The 17,476-nt window shown below is 34.5% G+C and overlaps 3 protein-coding genes across 4 annotated transcripts; all 3 read left to right on the top strand.

The window, feature by feature from the left end:
- Nucleotides 1-287: 287 nt before the first annotated feature.
- On the top strand, nucleotides 288-5,520 carry LOC143541921 (1-aminocyclopropane-1-carboxylate oxidase homolog 1-like). 2 transcript variants are annotated; one of them, XM_077034605.1, is made up of 3 exons: nucleotides 288-871; nucleotides 1,766-2,112; nucleotides 5,061-5,520. In XM_077034605.1, exons 1-3 carry the CDS (start codon nucleotides 348-350, stop codon nucleotides 5,342-5,344), a joined length of 1,155 nt encoding a protein of 384 aa, XP_076890720.1. In that variant the 5' UTR covers nucleotides 288-347; the 3' UTR covers nucleotides 5,345-5,520. The 2 variants fall into 2 exon arrangements, with proteins under 2 accessions (XP_076890720.1, XP_076890719.1); XM_077034604.1 differs by lacking the exon at nucleotides 5,061-5,520 and adding an exon at nucleotides 2,295-2,555 and having other exon boundaries at nucleotides 303-871; nucleotides 1,766-2,087.
- A 294-nt stretch (nucleotides 5,521-5,814) lies between these two features.
- Nucleotides 5,815-8,652, top strand: LOC143541925 (1-aminocyclopropane-1-carboxylate oxidase homolog 3-like). Its single transcript, XM_077034611.1, has 3 exons — nucleotides 5,815-6,433; nucleotides 7,809-8,158; nucleotides 8,300-8,652. The coding sequence occupies exons 1-3, from the start codon at nucleotides 5,910-5,912 to the stop codon at nucleotides 8,569-8,571; spliced, it is 1,146 nt and encodes a 381-aa protein (XP_076890726.1). The 5' UTR covers nucleotides 5,815-5,909; the 3' UTR covers nucleotides 8,572-8,652.
- A 6,104-nt stretch (nucleotides 8,653-14,756) lies between these two features.
- LOC143541923 (1-aminocyclopropane-1-carboxylate oxidase homolog 1-like) lies at nucleotides 14,757-16,095 on the top strand. The gene is made up of 2 exons (XM_077034607.1): nucleotides 14,757-15,303; nucleotides 15,632-16,095. The coding sequence occupies exons 1-2, from the start codon at nucleotides 14,780-14,782 to the stop codon at nucleotides 16,002-16,004; spliced, it is 897 nt and encodes a 298-aa protein (XP_076890722.1). The 5' UTR covers nucleotides 14,757-14,779; the 3' UTR covers nucleotides 16,005-16,095.
- Nucleotides 16,096-17,476: the final 1,381 nt, after the last annotated feature.

Here is a 17,476-nt window from a genome sequence, read left to right as displayed (position 1 = left end):
CTTTTCATACCTACACGATAACCAAACAAGATAATGAAACGATGTTGATTCATTTCATTCATTTGTTCATTCAATTCTATTATCCATTCCATTCATTCATTTATTCTATTACTTAATAATACAAAGCGTTTGATGTTTTTGGCTTATAATTGAGTGGGACTTCGTCCTCACTTCAAATAATATTTTTTTATTTCCATTTGTTTTATTTTATTTAGAAGGAAACAAAAATCCTCTTTTTTCTAATGAACAATTCGACCACGTTATGATTATAAATATGATACACTAAGATTAGAAAGTCATCATTTATACATCACTTCAAGTTTTCCTTTTCCAAAATCACAAGAAAAATGGTCTTCAGTGACACATCAGTCCAACCTGACTATGACCGTAAAGCGGAGCTCATAGCTTTCGACGAAACCAAATCCGGTGTCAAAGGACTTGTTGATTCCGGAGTAACCGAAGTCCCTCGAATATTCCGTCTACCTTCGCCCGAAAACCTCACCTCCCGACAACCACAACTAACTCTTCCAATCATAGACCTTGAAGGAATGAATGAAGATCCTATACGTCGTAAAGAGGTGATCAGGCAAGTGAAGGACGCGTTGGAGAGCTGGGGATTCTTTCAGATGGTGAATCATGGAATCCCGATTAATGTTTTGGAGGAGATGTTAAAAGGAGTGAGGGATTTTCATGAGCAAGACACAGAGGTGAAGAAGCAGTGGTACAAACGGGATTTGAGCGGGAAGACTAGGTTCGTGTACCTCAGTAACTTTGACATATACGCTACACCTGTGGCTAACTGGCGAGACAGTTGTTACTGCTTCATGGCTCCGAACTCTCCCCAACCACACGAATTGCCACCAGTTTGCAGGTTTTACTTTTTAAGGGGTGGGATCTGATACAAATAAAATTAATCTACTACACGTATAAAATAGTTAGAATAATTAATGTAACTCTACAATTTTGAACTAGGGTAACTATACTACAAAAAAGATGGTGGGGTTGTAATAATTACTCAAGTTCAAAAACTATAGAATAATAATAATAATATGATTTCTTATAAAAAGTAATGGTGTTGTTTTCCGACCGAAAATCACTTATCCATGGCGTTGATGTTTGTGTGCGGTGGGAGACGTGGTGTTGTGGCGTTGGGCACCGGAAACTTGATTCGCCGGAGGTGGTTCCGGATTTGCAAAGAGGTGGTAGATGAACAAGCTCGATCGGGGATGGAGCCTAGAGGAAGGTTTATTATTTGAACTTGAACACATGGCCTGATTTTATAATATATAACCTTGTTCTTTTTTTAACAGTTGTTTTTTTAACATGGAATATAGTTTGTTTATACTAAATCTATATATTCATTTAATTAAAAAATTAATCTCATCTTTTCACTTACCAAGACTGTTATGTTCATATAAATAACCAATATAAAATTGTAAGTTTTGAATTTAGAGGACTAAAGTTGTAATGTGGTTAAACTGTAAGAACCATCCATGTAATTACTTTTTATAAGAAATCATATTTTTGTTCAAAAATAACATGTAGAAGGACTTTTATGTGCAAAAAATTGTTAAAGGACTTTTATGAACAAAAACATAAAGTATATTGGTTTTTTATGGTATTATCCCAATATTTATAAGCCAAAATGAATTATTAATGAGTAAACTGAAATAATTTTATTGTTTGTAAACTTGAATTCAACCATCTATAAGAGCTAACTAAGTTTAACCATTGAATATTTTATTTGATTGGGATATTGTTGTAGAGAGATTTTGTTGGAGTATTCGAAACAAGTGACGAAACTTGCGGTTTGTCTATTTGAGTTAATGTCAGAGGCTCTCGGGCTTGATCCCAATCATCTTTTGGACATGGGATGTGCGGATGGGCTTTCTGTTGTTGGCCAGTATTATCCTTCTTGCCCACAACCTGAACTAACAGCAGGTACCCGAGACCATACCGATAATGATTTTATCACTATTCTTCTACAAGATTATATTGGCGGCCTCAAGATCTTTTATCAGAATCAATGGATTGATGTTCCTCCTGTACCGGGAGCTCTTGTAGTGAACGCTGGAGACTATATGCAGGCATCTCTCTCTCTCTCTCTCTCTCTCTAAGTTTCAAGCTTCAATGCCATTTTATTTATTGGTCTATCATAGTATATACTTGTTATCTCACACTTCATTGCTTGTCATTAATTTTTTTTTAATGCAAATCAAATATATTCGAAATTGAGTTATATTCTTAGAAGTTAAAAGCATATTTCTTGATATAAATCCATTGGGATTTTGCAGCTAATTACAAACGACAAGTTTGTTAGTTCAAAACACAAAGTGGTGGCAAACAAGGTTGGGCCAAGAGTATCGGTGGCAGCGTTCTTTACGACGGGTATGATGGATACATCAAAGGTGTATGAACCCATCGCCAAGTTGCTTTCAGAAGATAATCCAGCCAAGTATAGAGGCACAGCACCGAAAGAATACACAGCTTATTACGGAGGCAAAGGACTTTCTCCCCTTTTGCACTTCAAAATCTAATCTATTGAGAAGCCATTATGGGAGTTATCAATCTTTCTAAGTAAAAGTGTTATTTATGTTCATCGTAATTCGTATGTAACATGTAATGTAACTAGTGGTTATATGCGCGCTTCGCAATGATCTTTAATAAGAATGTTGTTTGAAATTTAAATCTTAACTGTGAAAAAAAAAATAAGCAAACTACAATGTATATACAGTGACGGATCCAGGAAATTTTCTCACAGGATTCGGGAATTTTTATGGTCGGTACCAGTGGCGGAACTTGAACACTTAGACAAGGGGGGGGGGGGGGTCAAAAACTTGAACATCTACACTGCATTCTTGAGTTTTTTCTATGCAGTTTCGGAAGCGATCAATGGCTCGAGAGACTCATGATTAATCAAAAGACGATAATTCGAACCGAAGTTCCAAGAACAATGTTCTCTTATATTAAAACTCAATCAAAAAACTCCCTAAACAATAAAACCTTGATCTCAACTTATAGGTGAGAATTATAGTTAAACTAGGAAACCAAATAAGATAAAATAGGAAATTCAAATATATATAAAAATAAAAGATATCGGAGATAATCCTGCATCATACTCCCCGTCTTCAAAAAAAACTCGTCCTCGAGTTTTGTTTGCGGATCAAAGCCACCTCGGATTGAAAGGAACATCAACCGTAGCCAGAATTTTTTTCCTACGGGTTGGAAAATTTTTGAGGGACAGAAGATCGATTGTTTATCACTTAGATTTGGGTTTTCTACGGGTTCGATGCCAAAATACACTAATATATAACACTAAAACAATATTTTGTACGGGTTCGGCCGAACCCATTCCCCTAAAGTTGGCTACGCCCCTGACATCAACCCGATTTTTAATTATTATCATCACAACCCGCTCAAATTGTTTAACCACATCATTTATTATTATAGTGACTAGACTACACAGTTCACAGGTTCTTTCGCTCGGCTCTTGAATTGCACCTCCCGGGTAAAGGGAGCATCAAGTCATGATTTGTTCACATTCAATTTGACCAACTCCATATGAGCGCACACCCTCTTTGCTTTTGCAACTGCTATATTATTGGCCTTCAATACACTTGTCTCCACTGTTTTTATAACCTTTGGATTCTTACCAACATGACTATTACTAAACTTTGCTGGCCCACCAGGTAAATTAGCTAAATGCTTTAGCATTTGCAATTCATTAATTTTAGATATTAAGAAATCCTCTTGCACCCTTGGATATTGTAATTGACTACCACCACCATTGATATGTGACGTGTGCTCAATCCCACCTAAATCATTATATTTAGGAGTATATTCACCTACGTTATCTCCTTACATTTGAATATTAATGTTGATTAGACTATCCAAATTTAACGAAGAAATATTGAAGTCTTATTTTGGGTTACCTGATTGACTTATGAAGCCCAATTGATCCGTCTCAAAAATCACAGATTCAGTTTGACTTGCAACCGGTTGGCCACCATCACCTCATAGATATTATAAGGGTCTGATCCCTAACATCACAGATATTATAAAGGGTCTGGTCCCCAACATCACAGATATTATTAGGGTCTGGTCCCTTTGTTTCATGCAGCTGTACCATACCTGTTCTTACATACTTTCTTTGACAATACGCACAATCTCTGAAGAGCGTTCACGTACCATCAATATATCATACATACATTATGCATACATCACATATATTCATCCATACATCATACCCATACCTTACATCATGCATATCAATTATATCTTTAACTACCACCTGACGGTACATGCAATATTCGAAGATCGTTCATGCACCGTCAAGCAATCATCATACATGAATCATACAAAGCATACACTTACCATTTAGGGTAAGTGTATAAACTATCACATCGAGTATGCACACAGCCCCGAAAACATAACAAGGAAGTGGGGCTAGAAACTCACCTCAACACGATTACGTTCACCGTTTATAGTTAATCCCTTCCTGAACTGTGCACGACTAACTGTATAACAATTACGCATATTAATTACTAGACCCCAGCCAGGGGCTCTGCCCCTTGGACCCTGCTAGGGGCTGCCGCCCCTAGACCCCGCTACCAGGGGCGCTGCCCCCGGACCCCCGTTCGTTGAGGGTTATAATTGAAATAGAAATATGATATGGATAGTGATAGTAACGCCAGGAGCTCTAGTAGTGAACGCCGGAGATCTTTTACAGGCATATTTATTTCTCAAGCTTTATTTTCGTTTTGTTGTCTATTATAGTGTAAACTTGGTAACTTTTCAGTTGTCAAACATGGGACAAATTGGTCTCAGGTTTGAATCCCGGCTCATGTGAGCGCTCTTAAATATGGGTAACACCACTATATAAGGGGGTCGGATTCAAACTTGGGTAACAGATATGGCAAGTGTTATGACTCTTTGGAAAAGACATTGTTGCCACTACGACTTACACCTTTAAAAAAACATGCCACGATCGTCATACAATTTTTTAACGACAGTCGAAATATATTTTATAGTCGGATTTCATCTTTGACACTAAAAATGTATTAACATATGGGTAATCCTTGGAATTTATCGGTTGATTACAAACGACAAGTTTGTGAGTTCGCAACACAAAGTGGTGACAAACAAGGTTGGGCCAAGGGTATCGGTGGCATCATTCTTTACCACAGGTTTAATTCAGACATCCAAGATTTACAAGCCTATCAAGGATTTGCTTTCAGTAGATAATCCGGCTAAGTATAGAAGCACAACCGTGAAAGAATACGTAGATTTCTATAGAGCAAAGGGACTTGATGGCACTTCTGCCCTTTTACATTTCAAGATCTAACTTGTTTGGAAGCTAGTTAGTGAATTAATAAATCAATGTTATAAATTAATTTTTTTATATTCATGTTAGTCATATGGTAATGTAAACTATCTTAAAACCTTTTTTTTTTCGTATCTTGTAGTATGAAAACATTTGTTATGGGTTTGGTGTTACTTAAATTAATTGTTTGTGCTCCTATGGATGTACAATAGTTTCTCATGTCGGTGACTATTTGGTCCACTAACACCAGCAGGGGTGGATAAGACTTTGTGATCATAAGGTCACAAGTTCGAATCGTAAGTGTATATATATATTATTAAATTTCATATATCATATAATTTGATTATCAAAGTAAACTATTTAACAGAATATCCATTTCCGTTTATTTGTGGTCGAAGTTTTATCCCTCTCGCAGGAGATAATATATTTTTGTCCATTTGTTCTTTTTGTATTGAGAAGGAAACAAAACTCCTATTATTCTAATGAACAATTGGACCAAGTTGTGATTATAAATATCATACACTAAAACTGTAACTCATCATTTATACATAACTTCAAGTTTTCTTTTTATTAGACCAAGAGAAAAATGGTCCTTAGTGACACATCAGTCCAACCGGACTATGACCGTAAAGAAGAGCTCAGGGCATTTGACGAAACCAAGACTGGCGTCAAAGGACTTGTTGATTCAGGTGTAACGGAGGTCCCTCGAATATTCCATCTACATTCACCTGAAAACCACGGCTCCGAACAACCACAACTAACTCTTCCAACCATAGACTTGGAAGGAATACATGAAGATCCTATACGACGAAAGGAGGTGATCGGGCAAGTGAAGGACGCATTGGAGAGTTGGGGATTCTTTCAAACGGTGAATCATGGAATTAATATTAATGTTTTGGAGGAGATGTTAAAAGGAGTGAGGGATTTTCATGAGCAAGACACGGATGTGAAGAAGCAGTGGTACACACGGGATTTAAGTGGGAAGACTAAGTTCGCGTACCTCAGTAACTTTGACTTATATGTTGCACCGGTGACTAACTGGCGAGACACTTTCTACAGCTTCATGGCTCCAAACTCTCCCCAACCACACGAGTTGCCGCCACCTTGCAGGTTTTACTTATTAATCCATTCTTAACACTTTTTAGAGGTTTTCAATGAGGGTGAGCAATAATCAAACCGTTAACTGAACCAAACCAAAAACCGACGAAAACGAAAAGCGGTTATCCATTATTTATTTGTTTACCACCGGTTAACAGAAATTAACGAAACCAAACCAAGCAGTTCATATTTTTATATTTTTCTAACTTTTATTCCACCATTTCATGTATTTCATTTTTATACCACAATTTCATGTATTTATGCATCTGTTTCATGTATTTCTAACTAAAAATGTTAGCACAAATATGATATTGGTTATTAAACGAGATTAACTGAACCAACCCGAAAATCGAAAAAATTAACCGAATAAACTGAACCAATTTACCGAAAACCAACCTTACACACCCTAGTTTTCAATCAAACAAGTTTATGGCTATATGCTATCCATATACCATCAAATCACAGCACATCAAAAAAATATTAAAATGACAAAGTAGATGATATAGGCTTAACCCTCTAAATACTAATTTTTTGGAGTTATCAATATAATCAAGATATGCTATATGTGTGTAAACCATTACATACACCGTTCAATAGAGACGTTTAAGATTATATTAAGTGCCTTATTTGTCCATATATCATCAAATTATATCACTATATCTATAATATATATAAACGAAAACATAAAAATCCTACGTGTCGCGATATGGTCGCTTCCCCCTTTTTTGGAGTCACCAGATTTGTTTGATTTTTAAATTGAGGCCTCTCATGCATTTGACCCGAATTCATGGGTATGAGTTTTACCAAACCCAGATATTCCTTAAACGAGTTATAACATCTTATTAAATTAAAAATTATTCTCACCAAATTATTTATGTAAAAATCCTATAAAATAGGATATAATAAAAAATAATATCTTATTTATTTTAAAAAAGATATATATATTATTTAAATTAAAAAACCAATTTGATAGTAAAAAAAATAAACGGGTCTTGGGTCTCATCAAATCATAAGTATATTATTAACTTTCATAAACATTATTTATAATTAAAAAACCAATTTCATAGTAAAAAAAATAAACGGGTCTTCGGTCTCATCAAAACCATATAGCTTTTAAACCGAGTTATAACATCTCATTTATTTGTGAAACAATTTATCATCAAACCATAAGTATATTATTAACTTTCATACAATAAAAAAATATAAATTAAAAAAATAAATAAATATTAAAACAAACAATATAAAACAACTCCGTAATACGGGAGATAAAAACTAGTTAATAGAAAACAATTGATAAAACATTATTAATTTTCCACCCACTTATTAGTGGGTTAGGTAGATCAAGTTTAACCATTGTATATTTTGTTTGATTGGGATATTGTTGTAGAGAGATTTTGTTGGAGTATTCGAAACAAGTGATGAAACTTGCGGCTTGTCTACTCGAGTTAATGTCTGAGGCTCTTGGGCTAAATCCCAATCACCTTTTGGACATGGGATGTGCGGATGGGCTTGCTATTCTTGGCCAATATTATCCTTCTTGCCCACAACCTGAATTAACAATAGGCACCCGAGACCATACTGATAGTACTTTTATCACTATCCTTCTACAAGATTTTATTGGCGGTCTCAAGATCTTTTATCAGAATCAATGGACTGATGTTTCTCCTATTTCAGGAGCTCTTATAGCGAACGCCGGAGATTATTTGCAGGCATCTCTCTCTCTCTCTCTAAATTTCATGATTAAATGTCATTTTATTTATGGGTCAATTGCATATATCTCCCTCTAAACTTAAACAATTGCATATTTAATGATAATCAAATATTTTCGAAACTTAGATTTGTTCTTAGAAGTTAGAAGCATAGTGTCTTGATATATATATTCCGTTGGCATTTTGCAGCTGATTACAAACGACAAATTTGTGAGTTCACAACACAAAGTGGTGGCAAACAAGGTTGGGCCAAGAGTATCGGTAGCGTCATTCTTTACCACGGGTTCGATTCAGACATCGAAGATGTATGAACCAATCAATGAGTTGCTTTCAAAAGATAATCCGGCAAAGTATAGAAGTGTAACAATAAAAGAATACACGGATTATCAAATAGGAAAAGGACTTGACGGCACTTCACCTCTTTTGCACTTCAAAATATAACCTTTTTAGAAGCCATTATAGGATTTATCAATCTCTATGAGTTCAAAGTGTTATCTTATGTTGATCATATGTAATATGCTTGTTATCAATCTCTATAAGATCGGTTTTGGTTAAAGATGTTTCCAAATCCGCCGTAACCAAACCATCCATTTATTTAACTACGAAGTGAGATATATGTGTTTGTAGATGAGCTAATAGGCATAACTGATGTATCTTAATTATTACAAAATCATACACACTTTCATACAAGTTGTTTAGAAAATCACTCATCACTTTCTCGATCTCTTTCCTTATCTCTAATACTTGTTTATATTTTTTCTTCATTTTATATATTGTGGAGCTCCATGTTAATATTTCTTAATCTTAATTATCACTGTTCATGTTATTCTTTGCCCATTGTCCGAATTCAAATATATTATTATAACTATTTTTATAAATAGAAATTCCTAGAAACTAAAATAAAACATATTAAATTTATAGTGTAAGGCTAAGCGTACTCCCTTGTGTACTTGTCATACACCCCCCCCCCCCCCGACTTTCAGTTCCTTCAACAATTTTATTTGACATGTCACTACCCTATAATATTTTTAGTCATTTCAAGTCTTCTTTAAAATATCAAATCAAATACTATAAAATTTATTTTTTGTTATTTTCTATCTTTTTGTGTTTATTGTTCTTTATCATAATAATAATAATATCTATTATCATTATAAAATGTATTCAAAGAATAATGATATAACACCTTTATAAAAACGATAAAACGTTTTGGTTATATTTATCTTATCATTTGCCTCACACCCGACAAAAAAATCATTTAAATATTTTTAATAGGTTCGAATACATGAAATTAATGTCACACGAGAAAAGAACCAACTTGTTAATCAAGTCTTATGTTTTTTAATTTGTTTTATTGATTAAAAAAAGGTGTTTCATCTTTAAAGTAAGCCATCTCTAAAATTATTTAAAAAGAAAAACACACCCTAAAAGTATTATAACACTTATAGGAAAAAATGTTTTTTTTTTCTTTTTAATTTAAAAAACGTTTTTAACATAAACAACTTTTGTTATTTAAAAAAACAAAATATAATAAAAAAAGGAAAAGAAAAACTATTTAAATGGTATAATTTTTTTAATTAATAATAATAGTAAAAGATTACAAAATGACAAAAAAAAAACATAAAGGTTTTAATCGTATTAATGTAAAACTTAAAGAAGAGTGTATGTTTAGTAAAAATAAAGGGGAGGGGAATGTTTCGCTATACAGGAACGAAGTACATAACTTTTAGGCCCAATTACATTGTTTTGGTCATGGTTAACCGACCCATAACCAACTCGCTATAACCCTTAAAACCGATTAACTGAAACCGTCATAACAGGTCGGTTATGATTGATTATTTATTAACCGACATATCGTGTCGGTTATGGTTATGATTATGGTTATGATTATGGTTTTGGCTCAAAACTGCCTCAAACTGACCCATACATATTATTACTGATGAGGCTTCTACCTCGGCAACTTCTTCAAAACCTTCACCTCCTCCATGCAACATATCACAAACTTTGTTGATGACAATATATTATAACTTTATTTACATAAATCATATGAAAAATGATTAAATATATAATAAGTTGTACCTGAAATAACACAATACCGGTAGTCAAGTATTTTTTTAACTAAATATTATAAAATCTTTAACCTCCAATGTTACGTATATCACCTTATCAGTTATCACCCTATTATTGTTTAAAGAAAAACAATAATTTGTTTCGTTAGTTTTCCCTTCAAAGTTACTTAAAATCTTTATTTATAAAGAAAAACAAAAAACGAATTCTAGCTGTTTGTCGATATATATATATATATATATATATATATATACTTTTCTTTTTGTATTGAAAAGGAAACAAAACTTATTATTGTGATGAACAATTCGAACACGTTACGGTTATATATATCATATACTAAAATTTGTAATAGATTATTTATATATCACTTATAAGGCTCTTTCTCTAGACGACAATAAAAATGATCCTCAATGACAATTATAATTATATAATAATAAAATCTAAACGGCCCCCAAAGTCTAACTCATTTCAACTCTCGATTAAAGCGCCCGAACCCAAGTTTAATTAGGCTGAGGGGTGTGGGGGGCTTTAATGGGGTCTTTAGTGGGGGCTCCAACCAATAATATTATGACGTGTGGCAGAGAGAGAAACTGGATAAGGGGGTTGTTGGAGCCCCCGTTGGAGCCCTGGCCCCTGGTGTGGAGGGGCTCCAGTAGGGGCTCCAGCGAAATTTTTTTTTTTAATTTTTTTATAAATATATTCAAACGACATTTTTTTTGTGTTAGTTTTGAAAGGATTTTAGGAGGAAAGATGTATAATTGTGAAATGAAGTATATTTTATAAAGGTATATATTTATAGTTTAAGAAAATATTTTTTTTAATTTAATATGAGCTCAACGGCTCTTTTCCGTAAACCTATATAGAAAATATATATTTTTTTTGTTTTTTTCGGCTCCCAACGGTCCAAAATACCTCTAAAGGTGTGCTCCTCTCTCTCTTCTCCCGCTAACCAGCTCACGCCTGCATTGTTTTTCGCGTTAGCGCCCCCGTTAGCGCCCCGGTGGTGTGGTGTTAGCGCCTGGGGTCGCGAGCGGAGGGGCTCTAGCGCCCCCGTTGAAGCCCCACACCCCTCAGCCTTATATAAACTTTAGATTTATTAATTATTTAAAGTTTATATAAATAATTAATCCCGTCAATCATTCATCATTACCTAGTTAAACCATTTAAACCGATTTTTAGCTTGTTGCCGAAGGTGTAACTTTCACGGGTCGTAACTCGGTTGGCTACATTAAATTAACCGAACCGGTTCATAATATCGAACACAGCTCCCAACAAACACAACTAACCATGGCCGGCTCTTGGGGTGTGCAAAGCGGGCGACCGGCCGGGGCACGTTTTCTTTGGGGGCACAAATTTTTTTAAAAATTCTCGATGTTATATATGTAGAATACCCGAATGTTTATAATCATTAATTTTATATTACTCTAACACATTTTAGACCCCATTTTTTTAGATTAACCATACTTATAGGCCCACTAAAATATGAAAAATGCCAAGTACTTTTAACTAATCAATATAAGTTAAATAAATAGAAGAAACGAATAGGCGCGATAATAGCAAAATCGATTTCGAAGACCAGCAGCCACGTCGACTTCGAACATCAGCAGTCACGGTAGCATTTGAAAATATGAGTTTTTCAAAATTATAGTTATTGAAATCCTATTTTCAACCCAAAATGTCTCAAAAAAAACTTAGCGGGTTGGCGATGAAAGTTATTAAGAACGGAACATTAGAGAGCATAAACTGCGAAGAGTTAATTCACCAATTTGCTATAAAAAAAATGTTAAGAGAGCTTCACAAATCCTCAATTAGCTATTAATCTATTAAGTGTGTCATAAACTCATTATAGTATCATGATTATCTAATTTTTATGTTAATCGCTATAATTTTAATCGGCGTATAAAAAATGTGTTTACATTATTTAGTATGTTAAGATTTAAGGGGCATATTTTTTTTGGCTCGGCCGAGGAACGTGAATTTTCAGAGCCGGCCCTGCAACTAACTCTTTCGGCCATAGACTTTGATGGAATCAATGAAGATCCTATACGGCGAAACGAGGTGATTGGGAAAGCGAAGGATTCGTTTGAGGGCTGGGGTTTCTTTCAAATGGTGAATCATGGGATCCCGGTTAGTGTTTGGAGGAGGTTTTAAAAGGAGTGATGGATTTTTATGAGCAAGACACAGAGGTGAAAAAGCGATGGTATACAAGGGATCCGAGTGGGAAGACTGAAGTTTGGTGACCAGGATCGATAAACACAAAAACGAAATTTAGATCATAAACTCGATCTTTGTAACTTTTATTAGCTCAAAAAATTACAATTCACAAACTCTTAATGATATAACCCACAAGCTCATGTATCTATACTAGTTTAGACACGTGTGTAGCCCAACGGATACATTTGTGATTAATATGGTATTGTCAACACACTTTTTTATGGAATTCCGTCCTTAGGTTGACATAGAAAAACCTTAGATTTATAGACCTGGTTTTATCCTTCAGTTGACTTAATTTTATTTAACTCAAAACAACTTTTTATTCAGCAAACTAAATTAAAATGATGAGTATTATTTTTGAAACTAGGTTAAAACCAAGACAAGCGAGAAAAAGAATCATGCATTGTAGAACTATGACACGAGCCACAACGTACCGCTTACTTATTTATTAGATACAAGTAATTTTATAGTTAGTAAACTAAATGTTTTAACTTTTAACCATGAAAACTAGAATATGATGCAACAAAAAGTATAGTCATTAGATATATTATTTGATGGGGATTTTGTTACATAGATATTTTGTTGGAGTATTCGAAACAAGTGATGAAACTTGGGGTTTGTCTATTTGAGTTAATCTCTGAGGCTCTTGGACTCGACCCTAATCACCTTTTGGACATGGGTTGTGAAGGTGGACTTGCTGTTCTTGGCCATTATTATTCTTCTTGCCCATAACCTGAATTAGCAATAGGCACCCGAGATCATAACAACAAAGATTTCGTCACTATTCGCCACCAAGATCATATTGGTGGCCTCAAGGTCTTTTTATTATGATCAATGGATTGATGTTCCTTTTATACTGGGTGCTCTTGTAGTGAACACAAAGATTATTTAAAAGTATCTCTTTCTAAGTTTCAAGCTTAAATATTATTTATGGTTTATTGGATTTTAATAATCTCTATTAGTTAGTATTGGCCGATAATAAACCCTATTTATTTTATCGGCACAATTTCAATTGCCCCCAGTGGTCCCCTGTTATATATGACTTAACAACATTATACTTTTTCCTGAATTTCAAACTAATAGTTTAGGGCTTTTGATATGAAGGAGAATACGAATCAATTAGCGTAAAACTTAATTCGAAACGGTGATCCAAACGACTTGATTTTTGTTAATTGGAAGTTCAAACACACGAATTGAAGCAAAATTCAAGTCGTTTGGATCACCATTTCGAGTTAAGTTTTACATCAATCGATCTGTATCCTCATTCCAATCAAAAGGCCTAAAATATTAGTTTGAAATTCAGAAAAAAGAGTATAACGCCGTTAAGTCCTTTTTAACGGGAACCATTGAGGCCAATTTTTTGAAATTTGGGACCACCAATAGTGATAAAATAAATAGGGATTATTATCGGCCAATATCAGTCAATAGGGATTATTAAAATCCAATAAACCTTATTTTATTGGTCTATTATGTATTGTAAACTTGGTATCTCATGCATGCTTTGATTGCTCTAAACTTTTCAACGAGAATCAAACAATATATTCGAAACTACGATTTTTTTTTGTGTAAGTTAACATATAATGTCTTATTATAAATCCATTGGGAGTTTGCAGTTGATTACGAACGACAAGTTTGTGAATTCGCAACACAAAGTGATGGCAAACAAGGTTGGGCCAAGAGTATCGGTGGCGTCATTCATAACCACAGGTCCGGTTGAGACATCCAAGGTGTATGAACCGATCAGCGAGTTGCTTTCTAAAGATATTGTATGTATTTGCAAATTTCTATCCTTCTTGCCAACAACCTGAGTTAACAATGTAGACAAATATCGAGTTATCGACGAAGAAATAGAATAATCATCAAGTGTGTGATGAATACATACCGTTTTAGATCTACAGTGTTTTTATAATTTTAACAGCTAAACTACTTCTAAATTCACCTAACATGTAATTTGAACACTCAACCTCCACGAGGTAACACCTGTTACCTGATTTACGATATTGGTACTCGAGCAAACCAATGGAAATTCCAATTAACATGAGTTGATTACTCAATAAGTATTAAGAGCTTAAAAACTATAAGAGCCTACTATTTCTTGTTAAGTTTTCTAGATATATTTCGGAAATAAGTTCAAAGAAGTTAAGAAGTCGTTATGTTGACTGACTTTAAGAGATTAGTCATTTTGGCTCCTTTTATAGGTGATAACATTAATATTTATTTTTCTTTTTATGTATTTCAAAGGAAACAAAATGTACAACAATTATTCTGATGAACAATATTGACACGTTACTATATTTATAAACAAAGTTATAAATATCATACATTGAAATTTGAAACTCATTAGTCATTATTTATCACTTCTCCAAAGAAAATGGTTCTTAGTGACACGTTAGCCCAACCGGTTTATGATCGGAAAGCAGAGCTTACAGCTTTCGACGAAACCAAAACTGGCGTCAAAGGACTTGTTGATTCTGGAATAACTGAGGTCCCTCGAATATTCCATCTACCTTCACCCGATAACATTAACTCCCAACCACCACAACTTATTCTTCCTACCATAGACATGGAAGGAATCAATGAAGATCCAATACGGCGGAAGGAGGTGATCGAGAAAGTGAAGCGTGCGTTGGAGAGTTGGGGTTTCTTTCAGATGGTGAATCACGGAATTCCGGTTAATGTTTTGGAGGAGATATTAAAAGGGGTGAGGGATTTTTTTGAGCAAGACACGGAGGTGAAGAAGCAGTGGTACACAAGAGATTTGAGCGGGAAGACAAAGGTGGTGTACAACAGCAACTTTGACTTGTACGTTGCACCAGTGACTAATTGGCGCGACACCTTCTATTGCCTCATGGCTCCAAACCCTCCCCAACTACACGAGTTGCCACCGTCTTGCAGGTTTTACTTTCAGATACATATTCGAATAGTAATATCAAGTATTCGGAAATTTCAGATATTCGATTTTTCATATATCTTGGTTTGAGTACCCTTACTCATGCTATATACAAAACACCTATTTTTAGGGGTTTATTAATCATATCAACATTTGTTATACTTAATAAAATTAGTTTTAACACTTTTTATCCGCCAAAATGAACTAAAAATCAAGGATTTTATCGAGCATCAAACTGAAACACTATATTTATTCTAAACTAAAGATTCAACCATAATTAAGAGCTTGTGTTTAATCATTTGATATTTTTGTTTGACTATAATGTGTTTTCAGAGATATTTTGTTGGAGTATTCGAAACAAGTGATGAAACTTGGTGTCTCATTATTGGAGTTAATCTCTGAGGCTCTTGGGCTTGACCGTAATCATCTTTTGGACATGGGATGTGCGGACGGGCTTGGTGTTCTTGGCCATTACTATCCTTCTTGCCCACAACCTGAATTAACAATCGGCACACCTAATCATACCGACAGCGATTTCATGACTATTCTTCTCCAAGATCATATTGGTGGCCTCAAGGTCTTTTATCAGAATCAATGGACCGATGTTTCTCCAATACCTGGAGCTCTTATAGTAAACGCCGGAGATTATTTGCAGGCATCTCTTCCTAAGTTTCATGCTATTATGTCTTTTTATTGGTCTTTTTAGTTTAAAATCGATACCACACACTTGCTTTGATTGCCATGAAACTTTTGACAAGAATCAAATAAATATTAAAAACTGAGGTTTGGTCTTACAAGTTAGAAATTAAAAAGCATAGTGTTTTGATACAAAATCCATTTGAATTTGCAGCTCATTACAAACGACAAGTTCGTGAGTTCACAACACAAAGTGGTGGCAAGCAAGGTTGGACCAAGAGTATCGGTGGCTTCATTCTTTACCACTGGTTCAACTGAGACATTGAAGGTGTATGAACCAATAACTGAGTTGCTTTCGGAAGACAATCCGGCCAAGTATAAAGGCATAACAATAAAAGAATATGAAAAATATGTTGTGGCAAAAGGACTCGATGGCATCTCACCCCTTTCGCATTTCATGATTTAACCCGTTTAAAAGTCAAGATAAGAATCATCATCGCAATGGGTTAAGGCATGATATTTTATGTATAATGATATGGTAATGTAAGATATTGACACATATTTATAGTTTAAGTCTGATTTTCATAGATTTGGTTAAATCGGGGCGGGTGGGGGTTGGGCGAATGCTATTGATCCACACTTTGGGGCCTAGAATTAAGATACGTGATACTACTATGTTGACCCGTTAAAAGTCTTTTTAGAAAACACAATGAGGCAAAACTTAGTAAACGAAGAAGATTAATATATGAGTTGATTTGGATAAAAAGAAAAGGATATTTTGGTCCAATCTAATTATATAACGATTGATTTGAGCCAACAAAAATCAAACAATGAGTGAAAATGGCTCATCATGAAACATATGATAACTTAATAAGTTCATATCAGCAGACACACGACTATTGTTTGGAGCCACCATTTATTATTGGCCAATCGCCACCTACGCCACCATCATTGTTGTCGCTACCATCAACTAAATTACCATGTTTTCTGACACAACCACTGTCCGCCACCTTTACAATTGGTGACACCACTTACACCACCAACTGCAACTACTGATCCAACATGCACCACCGCCATCGACATAGCCTTTTTCATGTGGACATATGCGCCGCATATGTTAAGGCTATATATATTGTTTTGTTTTCTTGTAATTTTTCGTTTTTGTAATTTTGATTCTGATTAAATAAGATTTTTCTTCCCTGCTTCTTTTCTTCTTTTCTTTCCGTGTCATCGTTCTTCAACGATTACATTGAATCAGAGCATAGTTCTTAATCCTGCTCTTCGTTTCAACCTGTTTCTCTCGATTCGTTGGTTTTATCTCGTCGTTCGTTGTTTTGTTTTTGATCTTTTGATTGTTTTCTTTCATCGTTCCTGTATTTGTTCGGGTATTGATCTTGTTATCTACTTGAAAAACCATTTTTCATCTATTTTCTACACATTTTCTTCTTGTTGAATAGTTGGCCAAAGTGTCATATTTTTTCATCTTTATTCTCACACAAAATCTTGCAAAAATTGCCCATTTTATCACCTATACGCCGTAGT

Source organism: Bidens hawaiensis, unplaced genomic scaffold, assembly GCF_021521415.1.
Source record: "Bidens hawaiensis isolate Kalapana, Puna unplaced genomic scaffold, B.hawaiensis_p1.1 tig00012724_1, whole genome shotgun sequence".
Taxonomy (NCBI): domain Eukaryota; kingdom Viridiplantae; phylum Streptophyta; class Magnoliopsida; order Asterales; family Asteraceae; genus Bidens; species Bidens hawaiensis.
The sequence above is the reverse complement of the archived record's forward strand: the minus strand, read 5'-3'. Positions and strand labels throughout refer to the sequence as shown.